Source organism: Octopus sinensis, linkage group LG3, assembly GCF_006345805.1.
Source record: "Octopus sinensis linkage group LG3, ASM634580v1, whole genome shotgun sequence".
Classification (NCBI taxonomy): Eukaryota; Metazoa; Mollusca; class Cephalopoda; order Octopoda; family Octopodidae; genus Octopus; species Octopus sinensis.
Window position 1 is genome coordinate 56,089,808 of NC_042999.1, and position 17,762 is coordinate 56,107,569.

At 30.7% G+C, this 17,762-nt stretch overlaps 1 protein-coding gene across 10 annotated transcripts in view; it reads right to left on the minus strand.

Moving 5' to 3' along the window:
- LOC115209744 overlaps positions 1-17,762 on the minus strand; it is a 129,504-nt gene that overhangs the window by 12,456 nt on the left and 99,286 nt on the right. For 7 of the 10 annotated variants that reach the window (XM_036500996.1, XM_036500998.1, XM_036500994.1 and 4 more), the window contains 3 exons: positions 16,613-16,714; positions 13,463-13,597; positions 171-308 (listed from right to left, as the gene is read on the minus strand). In XM_036500996.1, coding sequence (XP_036356889.1) covers positions 171-308; positions 13,463-13,597; positions 16,613-16,714 — 375 coding nt within the window. The remainder of the gene's footprint in view (positions 1-170; positions 309-13,462; positions 13,598-16,612; positions 16,715-17,762) is intronic. The other 3 variants (XM_036500993.1, XM_036500995.1, XM_036500997.1) reach the window with 3 other exon arrangements.

The following is a 17,762-nucleotide window of genomic DNA, read 5'->3' on the forward strand; positions in this document are numbered from 1 at the left end:
ACTGAAGGATATAATCAAAATTAACAAACAAAAAAAAAATCTTATTTCAAGATGGCATATTTCTAAAAATGCAACACCTTTTTCTTTTTTATAGGATAGAGATTATAGCAGGATGATGGAGGAGGCAGGGAGGGGCAGAAGTATTCTTAATAATTTGAAAACTATGTTACCCTCAGACAACATCTTGCCAACATCTAATGCAGGACTAAGTATTTGTTCTAAATTTTCAGAAATGTTATCCTTATTCTCTGAACAATTACTTGTGACTTCTGAATGAGAATCCAAATTATCCTTTTCCATGGGAATATCTGAGTTTAAAAAAGAAAGAAAAAGTGTGTATTACTATAAAATGAACAGAATTTTATGTAAAAATAGTCAAGCTAATGAAATTTATTATATAAAATGAACATGTGTGTGTATGTGCACACACACACACACACACATGCACAGTATTTCAATTGATATAATAATTTTATACTGACACTCAAATGAGAAAAAAATGAACATAAAATTCTTTAAAATGCCAATGTTTATGTTAACATACCAACAGGTAAATACTGCCAATATAAACAAATTGTAAGAGTTCATTTATTAAAAAATTAGCTATATATTAACTGGGTTTTTTTCTCTATTACTTGCAATTACATATTTAAACTCAAGTGACTACTAAATTTTTTGCAATGTAAAAAAATAAACAATGAAATATATGCAAATATTCTCTTTATATAGGAGCAAGACAACAAAGAAATACTGAAAACACAAAATATATCAAGTGAGTTATCTGTGAAATAAATACATCACTATATATATATATATATTCATAAAATAGTAATACTACTCTGTTTGAGACTGACTGATTGCATGACAAATCATCCTTTATAAAGAGCTCATATTTAAATTAAAACTTGTTGCAAATAATTTTATATATGAACCTATTAAATTATTTTCAAACCACCATCTTAGTAATGATAACTGTTTTACTAAATACTTCCAAATTGCTATTACCAACATTATTTGAGAAATTCAGAAAATATATTTCATTAGAAAAGTGATCATAGAGAATTTAACAAATAATTAATATAGCAAAGTGTTACATAGAAACCAAAACAAAATTTTTTTTCCCTTCTTAAATATAAAAATTCTTTTCCAGTTTAAACTTCATAAATATTCATTTATTTCTGCCACAAGTCAATTTTGTTAAAAAGTACATACATCAAGTACTAAAATTGAAAGAACAATCTTTTAAAAGATGTGTATCTCTTTCTCTCTCTCACACATACACACACCTCTGTGGAAGTGTGTGAGAAAATTTAAAATAGAGCCTGCAAGAAAAAATTCAGAACTGAAACAACATATTCAGTGTCTTTGCAAAAGTCATAAGAACAATTGTTGTGAAATGAGAATAATCAAGTAAGTCCACTTTTCTTTGTAATAGTTCAATTTCAAAAGGATGAAAAGCAAAAATTGCCGAAGTAGGATTTGAATTCATTTTACAGGAAGAGAATAACTAGCTTAATATAAAGCATTTAATCTACCACTGCTATTTTCTGTCAACCTATTTTCTGCTATAATGCAGACTTTCAACAAAGCTAAGTAAACTGTATAAGTATTTCCACATAATTCCATGATGTCTCTTATAATCATATCCTCCATTAAATTCTAAAACACAAATTCAAAATTAACATATATTTTGTTACAAGTCATATGTTCAATAAACTTTAACAACTTTAGGAGAACATTATCCAAATTAAAGCGTGATAAAACTATACCTATTTAAAATGATCTACATTTTCTTGCTTGTTGCTTTAACTAAAATGTTTCTACACAATGTTTCTCCCCTCCAAACGTTTTTTCTTAACATACAGCATAGTGACCAACTATTTAGGAATATGAAATCAAACTGTCAATAAAAGTCAACTGCGGAAAATAATGCAACTCAATGTTGCAATCCATGTCTGGAAACTCAGTAGTTGAATTGATCCAATAACCACCTTAACACAGAAAAATATATATATATATATATATATATATATATATATACCATCACAGATTATGTGTGTGTGAACACATTATATATATATATATAAATAAAATAGTACCTCAGTTTTCTAACACCTGTGATAAATAAATCATGCTTTATTTCCTGTCTTTTTCATTTTTATTTAATACATTAGTACCCCAGTTTACGAACGCCTCTGATCACAAATAAATTGTGCTATATATATATATATATATATATATATATATATATATATATATATATATATACACTTTATTTAAAGCAGCAGAAAATTCAACAAAACCTGTTACTCTGAGTTTCACGTTCCCGTTCATCGGACAGTTTTACTCCGGTATATATATATATATATATATATATATACATACATACATACATACATACATACATACATACAGCAAGGAAAACAGATGTACGATGTATGTACATGTGTGTGTATGTGTGTAATTTTATTTAGACAACAGGCCTCTTTCAGTTTCCACTGCTCAAGTTTACTCAAAGACACTGGCCAGCCTGTGGTTATGCTAAAAGACACACGAGATGGCACATAGAATTTAGCCAGAGACTACATGGTTCTATAGTGAGCTTCTTAAGCACATTGCCTGAGTGTATTTAAGTTCCACTTGACCCATACAAACATGGAAAAGTGAACTATGGTGATGATAAATGTGTGTGCGTTATATACATATATATGCAAGAAGACCACTGTAGTTTGCTTGAAGCATTGCAGTACGGGAGCAGAAGAATGAATGGAATGAGATGTATATTTTATTTTTATATATATATATATATATATAAATATAAATACATACATACACACATAAATAAATAAATAAATGAATGAATATGAAAAATTATCCTGTTGGGAGAAACACACACATATATATATATATATATATATATATATATATACACATATATATACACACATACACACACACATTATATATAAACTTTGTGTGTGTCAAAAAGATTATTAAACAGTGTAAACATATGGAGTAAACAGCTACTCTCTCATGTCACTTCTCTTAACAGTTCTAGTTATATATTATATACACACGAATAAAAATTAACCTTATGGCGGAAACACACACACACACGTTAAATATTATATATACAATATATATTTTATTTTTTTTATTTGGTTTGCATGGCTGCTGATGTGTTGAAACAAATGTTGCCATGTCTTGGGACAGTTTTTACACCAATAATAACACATACACAGGCTCACTTCCACTTCTTTATTGTTAGTCAACTGGTTAAAAATCTAACAAACTAACTAAATGAATGGTTAGATACTTGGTCAATTGACTAAAAATAAAGATGTGGAACTGAGCCTGTATGTTTGTTGTTATTATTGGTGTAATGACTCTCCCAAGACTTAAAATATATTTTATCTTTTAGTCATGAAGAAAGGCAAACTCCACTATAGAGCCTCCAAGACTGGTGGGAATGTGGGAAGAGGATATGCTGACACTGGAAACCTAGCCTAAATGTTTTGAACATTGTTGACAAACCAGATGACACGTTATGTCCAATGCCAAAGGAAATTATAGAGCAATTTGAACCCTGAACCCGTAAAGAGCCAAAAATATTTTTAAATATTTTTTTTAAAATACTGCACCCTGGTAGAGTATCTAGAGCTGTCCTCTTCATTACGATACATCCTACATTTTTCTAAGATGGTAGGGTGTAATGTCAGATACATAAGGGATATTAAGCATGGTCGTCTGGACTTTAGTGCAAGTTAAAGACAGTTTGAGCAACAACTTTGAAGTTAAATCTATAGCCAACTCCTCCAATGCTGGCACCAGAAACCTTTCCACAAAAATAAAAGTCCATTGAGATACTGATTGCATAGATTGACATCTCCTTTCCTGACCCACAACAATGGCACCTGTTCACTCTCTTCCTATTTGCTCTGTTACTTGCAACACCATCCCATTTCCAGTGATCAACTGTACTTGATCAGGATACCACAGCCCTGCTTCCCATACAAATATTTTTTTTGACATGTAGCCATGGACATCTTCCCTTCATAGTCCTGTGCTTCATAACATTAAAAATCAATCACTCTGGAGTACTGCTTCCCTCCTTGCATTTAAGGACTTACCCACACACACAACTTTGCACTCAAATGCACACAGTCACTGAATGTAGATGTTGATTTAAAGAAGGAAAGCTCCCAACAAGTCATGATCTGCTAGTTGTACTTTGTAACTTGGTTTCAATCACTAAGTGAAGCCACTTTAAATCCTGTACCTGCAGGTGTACAGACAGTAGGCAGTTGCAAAAATAGGGGGGGGGGCAAGGAAAACAGAGGGAAGTGAGTGAGAATAGTATATATACCCTGTGTGTTCCATATTTATGAATAAGTATACTGCATCCCTTAAGTCTTCACAAAAGAGGACTTAACCCTTTCGTTACCAAACCGCCCAAAACCGCCCGGAAAAAATTTTGGCTAATGTGACCAAACCACCCGTATTTACCTATTCATATTTAAATGAGAATATCAGAGCAAATCTCTTTAGTACATTCATGAAAACATGTATTATACTTCGTAAACAGTTCAACTACAGTTTTGTACAAAAATCGAAGTTTAATTTTAATTCCGTGAATTTTGGGAGATTTTTTTCCGAAATTTGTTCCTATTGTGTTTTCAAAATTTGTAATTCTGACAAAAAATGGATACGAATTTCATTATATCAAGCAGCGAGTCAGAATTCGAAGGATTTTCTACTGAAGACCTTGATAAATCTAACTCTATGACTGAAAAAAAAAAGCATGTGGTATTTGATAATGAATCTGATGTTTCATTTTCCGAAAGTGAAAACAGTGAATCCGAGAGCTCCGACAGCGATAAAGAAAATGAATTGGCACCTGAATGGAGTGAAAATTTAAAAACTGTTTCTTCCGGTGATTTTTCTGAAGAAACTGGACCAAGCCACAGATTTTCCCAGAAGAGTAAAGACTTAGACTATTTCTTTTTACTTTTTCGAATGAGCCTATTTGAAATCATTACGGCGGAAACGAACCGTTACGCTAAATGTAAACAAAACGAAAGAAAGGATAGTTAGTGGTTTCCCATAACCTTAAATGAAATTAAGACTATTTTGCAATAAATATTATTATGGGTATCAGAAAGTTACCCAGAATAACAAATTCTATCGTAAAATTTTGTTGTATACCCAATTGAATATTAGCTAATAACCCATTTTCTATAGCGATGCTTGAACAAAATTTTAATAATTCTATATTTTGTTGAATTTACCTGTATCTACCTGCAATTAGAGTCAGTTTGTGACAAAAATTATAGTATAGAATTGGTTGAGAACATTTCATTAAATTATCTTCCAAAATTCACGTTAATATATTGATAAATAAAAAAGTTATAGTTGTTTAATGAAACCAGACTAAATTTATGATTATGTTAGAAATTAATTGAAACACATAAGGGGTGTATTTTGGTCAGAAATATAGTAACGAAAGGGTTAAAGGGTTGTTGCCAAAGAAACATCTAGCCATGACAACCCATGCCCATACAAAAGAGATGTGTAAAAATGTTGATGGCAGGGGCAGTGGTGTAGGCAGCAACAAAAGTGACAACAATGATGAAGATGTCAAGTTTGTCCAAAAATCTGCATCCAAAGGAAATTTCAAAATAGATATAGTCTGGTCCAAGAATTATGATTTCAGCAGGGATATTTAGTGTAAGGCAAATAGATCCATAGCTTTTAACAATGAAGTAACAGGATGAACATATATCCCCATACTACAATCCTTTCTTCATTCTTAAATTAGATGACATTGCTATGTAAGAACAGCATAAAATGTTTCATATAACCAACAGAGTTAAAATGCATACCTGTCAGAGGCTAGTAGTTTGTGTATTTGTTACAATTTCTGGCATTTAAATAAATTAAGTACCCTTTAGCCCCGGGTTATCAAATGCACGTACATGTGTGTGCGCACGTGATTTAGATGGGTTTCAACCCATACTGACCAACAATCATGCCTTAGGGAACACCTGTTAATCTAACATGAAGCAGTGACACCAACACTGCATCTGTTTAAATATAGGCAGTGTCCCAACCAATTTATGGGGATCTTTAGCTTAGAGTAATGTAGCAACATAACTTGGGTCAAGAAGCTGTTATTATTGAACAGCTTTCATTTTGTCAGTCTGGTCAACTAAGTAAACTCAAACATTATTAATTCAGTATTGATATTTAGAAATAACAGCAACATCAATAAGTGTTTATAATATTCCAAAATCTTACAAAGTTAGGGTGGTATAAGTTAAGTACATGTATCCATACTTAAACATATAAATATTGTTAAATATTTCAAACAATACTTTATAAGTATTCTTAATGTTGGAAATAAATAGTTACTTAATGATTGTGTTGCTGAGATGCTGACAATTGATCTATAAAAATGAAAGCAGTAAGCTTCAAAACTTGGATAGGTTTTCAGAGTTGGTGCTTATATCATTAACCATTTAGCACTTAAACCAGCCACATCCAACCCAAATATTCATGCTTTACATGAAAATTGGCCATATCTAACCCCTCACACCTAACCTACACTGGCATTCTAAAAATAAACAAAAACACCATCAAAATCTCAAAGCCATAAGATAATGCATGATTAATTCAAAACAATTTGAATAAAAAAGCATTATATTTAACAGAGTAAGCTGAATGCTAAAGGGTTAAGAGGATCAGTGATAAAACTTCCTGATAACAATCTATTACAATGGGGTTTTTTTTCTTCTTAGTTTTGTGGGGGTGAGGGGAGCTGACAGATGAACTGAGAAGCATAGAAATACATTTATGGAATACCATATACCCACTTAACCATTATGCTTCCACAAAGTTTTTACAAAGTCTCAGGTAATAATAAAACTGAAAACAAAATATAAATCCAATGAATCAAAAGTTATATCATTTTTTTAGTAAGTTTATAGTATATTTCCCATTCAGTTTTTTTTTTTTTAAGTTAGTGTTTTGCCTTTTTTAAAATTTAGGTAATTCACCTGTTAACAAAATCGCCTATAGCTTTTAATGATATTGATTAAAAAATCCCTCCTCAAGTTATAATTCATTCTCATCCTTCATCAACATATCTTAACAGCTAACACCAGTGAAAAAGTTGTAAAATATAAATAAAACAATAACATACAGATAAAATAAAATTATAAAAAGCAAAGCAACAATAGGTATCAGACTAAAATTAAAATTAGAACCATGTTAAAGAGGTGGAAGGATCAATTTTTAATCAAATATATTTTATAAAATAAAGCATACATTGCAACTATGTGTAGCCTGGTAAAAAGAATATATAATAATTTCAGTTAAATATTTTGCAAGGCTTCCTCTTCCAAGAAATATTCTATGAATCCCCTAGACTTTTAATTGTTCAATTTTGTGGACAATGCTTAAATCTTTAAAAACTTTTCTATCACCACAACCCACCTTACCCAATGACTTCCTTCAAGAATTAATCAGTGCATAGTAGTGACTTTGTTGAAAAAAAAACTAACTAATGGTAACTTGAAGTTTTATGCTTTTCAGCAGAATGCATTTTACCCAAGAATAAAGGGGAAAAAATTTAAGTAGGTAAATTATCAACTCTATGAACAGATTCTAAAATTTCAAGGACTGGTTTAGCAGCTTAAACAGAAGAAAACAGTTATATTCAAAATGATAAACATTTAATTCATACTAATATATTATTCCTTAGACTGCTATAGTTAAGTTCAAACTAATAGCATTTGGCCAATAGTGAGCAATTACATCACAGTATAACATTTTCTAATGTTTTAAATGCTGTTTTGTCCATGCTAAGTAAATTAATAAAAATATTTTAATGGGCATTAATTCCTGAATGTTATTATTTTGACAAAAGGAGTGGAAAACTAATTCATTCCACTAGAAATATGTTCAAAGAATTTTAATAAGAATTCAATATGAATATTTCTATATAAAAATGATATACTGTTATGAAGATGGTGTTACATATGGGCATGCATGTGTATATGTGTGTGGAAATGTGAAGATATATAAATATATATATTCACATATACATGAGACAATGTACAAATATTCTGAATTTTTAAATAATAAATTTAGAAAAGAGCTTAATGTGCCACGACAAAAACATGTATTAATGAAAGCCTTCATTTCAGTGACTAACAGCAGTGACTTGGTTCATTTGAACTTCACAGCATTCTTATGTCTACATTTAATATAAGGAGAAAGGAGAGTGCTCATGCATTTCCAGACCCTCCTGGATAGTGAAGAAAAGAGAAAACTTGTGTGAATGAATGAATGAGAAAGACTATGTGATTATATCAACAGTTCTCACATCACACTAATGCAATATTGCTATCATAAAAGATTTCATTAAATTTCACATCATTTACCAACAAACTTGAAAAATCATGGCTTTTTAAAAATTTATGTTTAGTATTCATATTTATTTATGTCTATTTCTTTAAATTAAAACAATTTTATTTGATAATCAACTATTTGTATCTTTTATGAGCATCACCAGATCATAAAACAATTTTGATGTTTTTACTATACATGTGATTATTTTTATTACGTAACTGGTTAAAATTTTCAATACATTAAAAAAAATTTTTGACAAATTATTACTATGGCGTCAAAGCTGCATGTCTGCTAACTTTGAACTATTAATGCAGTAAATTGTTTTTCAGTAAAATCAATTAAAATAATCTAATAATGTGAGCTTATAATAATCTAGGTACCATTCACCACCACCAACACATTTTTATCTAACATAACAGTCTCAATATCCACAGTTACAACTTTCCCATAAAATCACTATTCTGATAATTTTCAATCATCCTATCAACCAAATTCACATAGTATATACAACAGTTCATACTCATTTTTTTTTTTATTACAATTCTAATATCTTACAATCTACCTTTCATACAGAGATAAAAATTACCAAATGCTGGTAATGTAATGCTATTTCTGATTTCAATAGGTAATTATTTTACTAAAATACAAGTAATTTTAGAGCTTAACTATTTTCATGGTTGATCTGTTTGAAATTTCTCTTCACCTTTTCTGTACCCATAAGCTTTCATTCACCAAGCAACTATATTTTGTAACTCAAGGTTTCTGGGGTTTTTTCTTTCATATTTATGTTGTTATTTAGGTCCAGGTAAGCACAGATTGATCAGATTTCTGATCAAAAGCATTTCAGCCATAACCACTCCATCTTTTTTGTATGTAAAATGGTTGTCTAAAGTGTAATTTGTATTTTTTTTCTTTTTAGGTGGAAATTTTAAGGTAAATTTGGCTACTTTTCCTAGCAGGTCAAAAACTACATAAAGGGGGTCCTTTTTTTTGTTTTTATAGAAGTCAGCTGTACCACTGGTAAATACTGAATTAATTTTAATGAAATGTCACTTATCATTAAATACTGTCTGCATCAAACATTAAGAATTAATATGAATTAACACACCAGACAGTAAAAACCTTCCTTGCTAGCATATTATTTAGATGGTCGACTTCACCTTTCATCCTTCCAGGGTCAATAGAAGAAGTACTAGTTGAACACTGGGATCAATGTAATCAACTTACCCACCTACCCCCAAACTTGCTGACCTTGTGCCAAAATTTGAAACCAATATTATTTAGAATTTCTATACTGAAATGAATCACTCATTTAATTAAAATTTACCAAACTGTTCATATGTCATGCTAGATAGAATTCAGAAAGGGTAAAATTAACTTAAGATATCTTACACCAAAGCATTGAATATTTTATACAGAATCTTTTATCACGCATTAATAACAGATTTTGTTATCACACATTAATAACACTTATTTAGTGAAGGTAGAAAATGTTATTTGCTACTACCATCTATATCTACACCTACTGTTGGCTTTGCTCAGGCAAGTACTAGTAGCTTTCATGTATGCCACAGCCTGCTCCTAATACTAACTGTCAATTAATGGTGCAGACTTAAATGGAAGACCATGTTGCATCAAGTCTGTCTAACAAAACAGAATCCCAAAAAGTTTGGAAATCATGATCATTTGAATATGTGCTCACATTACCTAATATTTTAACTGTTATACAATTCCACAACAAAACTATATGATTTTTACAACACACACACACACGAATTTTGGTTCAAGAATGTCTTGAAACAGTATCTTAAAAGTATTTTTCCAAGGTGGTGTGGCTTGTATTATATACATTACACATTACAAGAGTGCTTTACAGCTATACCTTCAAAATACCAGCCACTTCATTACTGGATTGGTGTATATGAGATTTTTACCAAATACACCAAAGTATGTCAAATTTAACAACCTATAACTTTTAGTGCAATAATCAATCACATTAAATCAGCATTCCTTTTATAATAATAATAATAATAATAATTGTGTACAGTGCTCAGGTGCACTACAACTCATCTAAAGTGTATATATAATCAGGTGAAGTTTCGACGGATTTCGGAAAGCATGAGGGCCTTAAAAGATGCAGTGTCATGGCAGTCAACAACTGACGCAGGCAGTTTATTCCATGCTTCAGCAACTCTGAGCGTGAAAAAATGTTTCCGAAAGTCATGGGAGCTGTATTGTTTTCTGACTTTGTAGGCATGTCCACGTGTGTTAGACACATGGAGATCAAAAAGGTGTTCAGTGTTGTTGTTGGTGAGGTGGTTGATAACTTTGTGGGTGTTTACCAAGTCCGTCGCCAAACGCCGGAGCTTCAGTGAATCCATGCCCAGGGAAACAAGGCGCTCAGAATATGGTAGGTGTCTGATGGAGGGTATGCATTTGGTTGCACGTCTCTGGACAGATTCCAGGAAGTCAATGTTCTGTGCAAGATAGGGGTTCCAAACTGATGATGCGAATTCCAAGTGTGGTCGTACCATAGCTGTATACAGGTTTAAATAGATGGCTGGAGAGCGGCTAACAAAAGACCTGCTGAGTGATGCCAAGACACCCTCGGCCTTCCTGACAATCTTAGAGATATGCTTTGACCAACGCAAATCACTGCTGACAGTGATGCCTAGGTCACGCTCGCAAGAGGATTTCTTGATATCAGTGTTGTGGAGGGAGTATGTGAACGCAGGGTTTTTTCTCCCAAAATGCATGGTGGTACACTTGTCCACAGCCAGTTTCAGTTGCCAGTCTGTGATCCATTGCTGCATTGTGTCTAGGTCTGATTGCAGGAAAGAGTTGTAGACATCAGGATCTGTCCTCTTGATTTCAAGGTACAGCTTGATGTCGTCTGCATATTTCAATACTGTGGCATTCTTTAAATTGGCATCTATGTCGTTAATGTATGCCACAAAGAGGGGGCCAAGGACAGATCCCTGTGGTACACCCGATGACATCTCATATGGTGTAGAGTGCTGTCCTAGAACTGTGACTACCTCCTTTCGGCTGAGGATGAAGGATTTCAACCAGTTAAAAAGGTCATCCCCCACACCCATTGCAGAGAGTTTCACCATAAGCCTTTTAGCTATATGTATTGAGATAATTTTATTTTAAGCTTTAGAATAATGTTTATGAACATAATTAGAGAATATAAGAGCAATTGTTATTTTTTCTAAATTAAGCAATATACAGAATCAACAAAAGTAGAAACCAAAATGCAGATTAAAACTGAATTAGTTCAAAGAATAAATATTCTTATATGAAAGGAAGTGTTTTTTTAAATGTGCTGATGCCTAATGATTTTTAACTTTGATACAAGGCCACATTTTGAAGTGGGTTGATTTCATTGACCCCAGTACTCCACTGATGCTTATTCTAATTCACCTAGAAAAATGCAAGGCAAGAAATCAACCCTGACAAGATTTCAACATAAAGCAACATAACTAAATACCACAAAGCATATTGTCAAGCACTCTACCAATCTACCATCCTTACTATTATCTAATAATAGCATGTATATTGTTTTTTAAAAAAAAGTCAGCAATAAAAACAAATGAAATTTTTAATGTCTTAACAGAGTGTATGTGTGTGAGAGAGAGGGGGTGAGAGAGGGAGAGAGAGAGAAAGAGAGAACATGTACACATACAGACGCACAAAATCTAACTTTGCCATGTTTAACCACTCTCATCATGTTTGCCAGGCATAAATTCTACATATTTTATACACAATGTTCAACAAATTATCAAAAGCAATTTTAAAATAAAGACCCACACAAAACAATAATTTGTCTAATCTTTTGCCATAAAAATGGAGATAAAAAAATATAACATCTTTTAAGTAGTTAGGAACTATGTCTATTGATATGGTCTCAAGGCTCTTTTTAAAGATATAGCCTGAAATGAGATTATAATGAGCATCTAACAACACAACAGCTAAGGAAGAGACCAAACAATATTTTAAAACTGTTAGTAAATAAACAGCTACAAACATATTTTACTTGATTATGATCCCTTTATAACTTGAAAAATTATCAATTAAGCAATGTATAATATATATAATTCTATAATTAAAATTTCATAGCATAAGATTTACATGGAAAAGATTTCAAGATAAAGTTTCCCTATAATATTTTTTGTTTTTAATATATACTGTTTATATTAGTCAGATTGGTGTCCTCATCTTGATTGTTGATTTCACATTTCAGATATATGCTCCAGCCTTTTTCTGATGTCTTGTTTTGAACTTGGGTGTTATATCAGAATTTCAAACCCGACCCTTTATTTGATTCATGGGAGAACACTGTTCTCATTCCCATGGATCAAATAAAGGATTAGGTTCAAAATCTCAATATAACAACCAAGTTCAACACAAGATACCTGAAAAAGACTGGCGTGTACAACAGCCAAAACAGTGATATCAAGATGAGGACACCAGTCTGACTAATATAAATAGTATGCATAATATAAATTCCTCATCTCACAAATATAGAATAGTAATTTGTTTTTTCCCCAATCAAATTGTAAAATATTATCAACCCTTTTGTAATTCAATGATAAATTAAAAAACTACAAAATACAGAATACAAATTCAAACACTGAATAATAAATACCATGATTTTATAATCTATATGACAGAACTATTGTATTACAGTCTGAGGACAGATAATAAGTGCTGGTCCAATGTTGCAAGACAAGCAATCACAATAAAAATCTAAAAAGATTGCAATATCAGCAAATACACCAATTCTGAAACAGTGAATCCTACATATACAGATATTAGCTACATATAGCTTTTGGACATGCACACTTTTTAACTATGGAATGAAATAAGAAACCACATAAAGGATAACACATCAAGCAGCAACTTGTGCACAATATGTAAACAACAAAAACTGCAATATATATAGGACAAGATTAGCAAGGGGAGTGATTCTGTTGAGAAATAGGTTCTAATAGCGGCACAAGTGTTAACGGTCTAGAGAATAACACCATAGCGATGGATTGACAACCTGAAACGGTGGACAGGACTTGCTGAAGGAATGCTGGCCCACCAAGCTCAGAACCAAACTTGGAGAAAACTTGCAGACCAGGCAGTTGTCTTCGACCCACTTCACGAAGTGGGTCACACATAATGAGGCAGCCCACTGTTAAAATAATGATATACAAATGAGCAGCTGGGTGAAAACTGACTTTTATAGTCAACAAATTGCTTTCATTTAATCCAATAGCAAATATAGATGCTCAGGACACCGTAAAGTATGCAAAGATCCTTCATGAAACTTAGATTACCTAATTTTTAAAATTTGTTTAGCTTCAAATTTGTTAATGCTACATTGAAATACAGGTTGATTTAAAATATCTAACTTTTGGTTAATTACTTCCTTTTTCTTACCCTCAGCCATCTTTAACCAATGGAAATATTTGGACATGCAAATAAATCATTGATAAACTGTAATTAAAACACCTAATATAGCACTACAAATATGAGTTATTAAGAAAGGAAAAAAACTGAAAGATTTTTCAGTTTTATATGGAATTTTCATTTAAATATTAAAAATTGTACAAATAGTACGAAATAAAGATCTATTTTTCTTTTCTTGATTTTATAAGATATTAAAAAAGTTTACAGCTATTTAAGTTTAAAATTTTATTATTTAACATTAGAAACTGTAAAAATCTGTTAATATTGTACATATGAATATAGTACCTTATTATACATGAGAAATAATAAAATGTATGTACTAACTATATAGCTTCTTATAAAAGGATTAGCCTGGGAAACCCTCCCCACTTACTTTCACCAAATGCATTTTAATATCAATATAATACACATCTCTACTAAAAAGATGTCTCAATTATATACATTTCAAAATATTTATACAAATTACTTCTAAAACAAAGTCAGTCATACTATCTCTCATATATAGTTAAGTTTATAAAATTACTAAAATACAACATATTTAAATTTCAAACTGAAATTTCCTTAAAAAAACAAAATCTATGATATTTAATAAGAAATATTAATTAACAAATATCTTATTAACTAAAACAATTATAGCATCTAAATTAGTTTCGACATGAGCAGTTGCACCTAATAATGACAGCTGATATTAATTGCATACCATCACATTAGAAAACAAATTAAAATCCAAGCATGCATTAAAATCTAAATATTTAACAAGAAATATACTATTTAATAATTATTTTGCATGATAATTTTTTGGTAAGTAATTCAAAGATAGGAATGATGCTTGATTTATCAGAAATGCTCCATAAAATGTGTTTATTAGAATTTGTTTCCAAGTTGTATTTTTTCCCAATGGTTATTATTCAACAAATTCATTAACAATTCATCCAAATTTATTTACAAATTATAAATAAAATTTCAATCTATAGCAAAAAACATTAAATATTTAAGCAAAAGGGAGATAGTAATATCAGCTTCAACTCTAGTCTATAACTGCAGTTATTTTATCAACCCCAGAGAAAAGAAAGGAAAAGCTGACTTCAGACAAAAAGAGATGACTGTGTACTCAACTGCAATATAATCTATTTCAGCAAGCTAAAATTATCTGAAAGTGCTAACATATAGTAAAAACCATTGTTAAAGAATCAATATAAAAACAAAAAGTTGAAAAGTTTTGGGTCAAAATATTTGAAAATATTTTGAGCAAAATGGATGCTGTCACAAATAATTTTAACATTTTAAAGCTGTTTTTCAAGGTGGAATAAATTCTCTTCCTGACACCCTTCTAATATTTTTCTGCTCTCTACCAAAATGATTATTACCAATTCAAATCACAACTACTCTCTTCAAATTCTTGCATTCTTCAAGAAACAAAACTACAAAATTGTTAAATATTTTAGTAGAAATTTGAATATCAAGCAAAACCTACTGTGTTAGGTTTCAAATATCTATAGGTTATTAAAAGTATATGTATATTAAATGATACATGTATAAAAAATTCAGACTAGTATATTTTAAGTCAATTAATCTTAGAAAAATAGCAAAAGATAAATTACTTCCTTAACTATTTGAAGAAGCTTTATTAAAGTGTTCAAAATTGATGATGTGCTAAAATATGCGATGTTAGTTCCCATTAATTCACACTATAAATACTGATCCATTGCAAAATCATAGACCAACAAAATATTCTTATAAAACAAATTGTTTGTATGTCAGATGTTCATGATTCACAAGGAACTTTGATTCCAACAGTAACAAGAAATGAGGGAAATTACAATTCAGTACTGTAACTCAACAACTGTAATAGTCACCAAGATACCTTTGAAATATATATTATTATTTAGAAAGTCTTTATTACAAAGAATGACTATGATGAAATTTTCAGTTATCTCAATTGAATATACTATTATTATGTGTTAATTTAAGATGCAGCTTAAAAATTCACCAAATTCCATTAGAGCTTTCGTTTCCACTCAAAAACCTGCAGTTTTCTATCAGGTTATTAGTCATTTAAATTAACAAAGTTTAAGAAAAGCCTTTTAAAAAGAAAGATTTTAAATTTAAGACATCCTACTTTTTTCATAGTAAACTTTAAACTAAAACGTTAAAGAGAAAAAAATTGAAAATAAACTGTACAACATCACCTTTAAAACAAGATAAACTGGTCACAATCTTTACAAAGCATTAAACAAAAATTCCTAAATGAGTGCCTTGTTTTATTTAAAATATAGCCCAAGAATATTAATTAATATTGAAGTGTGTCATATCTTGTCATATCAAGGTGAGTTGTGTTGCACTAGGCATCTTGACATCTGAGTGTTACAACGTTTGCTTATTTCAGGAGCCCTATGCAATAGATTAGGCCAAACTTGTTTGAGATCTTTATCATTAACTCAGAGGCCAAGCTAATGGGCACACTGTATGCTATAAAAGTTTAAATTGTCATTCTAAGATGCCTTCTGAATGTCTATATTAAACTAGGGAAAGTGCTAAATATATATTCAAATTACATATTTAGCTTCCCTCGAAAGATGAAATACTGCAAGCAAGCTCTTTCTGTGAAAGTTCAACTAGAAAGAGTGAAAATATTCCCTTTTACTATAGAACACCAGAAAGGAAAGAAGCCCATAGTTCTGAGGCTCCAAGAAAGCTTACGTAACCATTGCTGTTAAAAATTAAACAAAACTAATACCTGAAGAAGTTCCTAAATCATCACCAATAATTTTGAGGAAGTCATTCTGAAGTTCACTGGATAGTAAATCAGCAGGTAAAAGTTCTTTTAAATCACTCTCATCTGTGAAGAATAAATTATTAATTTCTAAGAAAGATATATATAAAGTTTCATCTTTTAAACTGTTTTCCTGTAAGAGTTGTATTTATCGCTGGTCATTCGAATATATTAAATGAGTCTGAAAATCTTAATAATAAAATTTAGTTTTTATTTATTAGATACAATCATCATGTGTTTGTTCAGTCAGTTCCCAAATTTTATGTATATAATTGTTTGTTCTTTTAACAACTTAGGAATAAAAACCTGTTTGACAAAGTTAGTTTCAAATAAATACTGTAGCAAATCTAAACTGGAAAATAAACAAGATTCTAGGATTCCTAAGCTAAAAGAAGCAAACAAGTGATCTGAAAAAAAGTGCAACATATAAGCCCGAATATACAAAAAGGTTATATCTTTTTTGATGAAACAAATGGCCTACATACATATACACATATATTTTCCCCTAAGCATAAAAATTAAATTTTCTGTGGAATTAATAATTTCTTGATATTATTTTTGTCTTTTCTTTGAAATTTCCCAAAACTTGCAACCATGTTTTAGTTTTCTGTCTCAAGTTTTAAGGCAGTTTTCATTCCATTCAAATTATTTTACATTAATCATTTAAAACATCAACACATGAGAGCACGTCATTACTGTTGCATAGGCAAGAACAATCGCAATTCTCCAGTTACCCACAAGGCTGCATCATCCACTGTTGATACTCTTAAGAACTGCTGTCAATGCTAAGAGGTTGAGCCATAAACATCTTGGAAAATAAAGGAAAAATAATAATCTATTGAAATAATACATGGCCTACAAATTATCATCTGTTAATGCAAAGGACATGTTCTAACTATAAATCAGTGTCCCACAATATAAAAAAAAAAAAAAAAACAGATTATTTTGACCAAAACAGGAGCTAATTATATTGGACCTTGACACATCAATTATATTCCTGTTCAATGATAACACAAAGTCTTTTTTATATTTCACTCCAATAATGATTTTACTGAAAATGTGTCTCAAATTGCACCAGGTTTAAACATTTTATTTCTAAGAAAAATCGCAACCC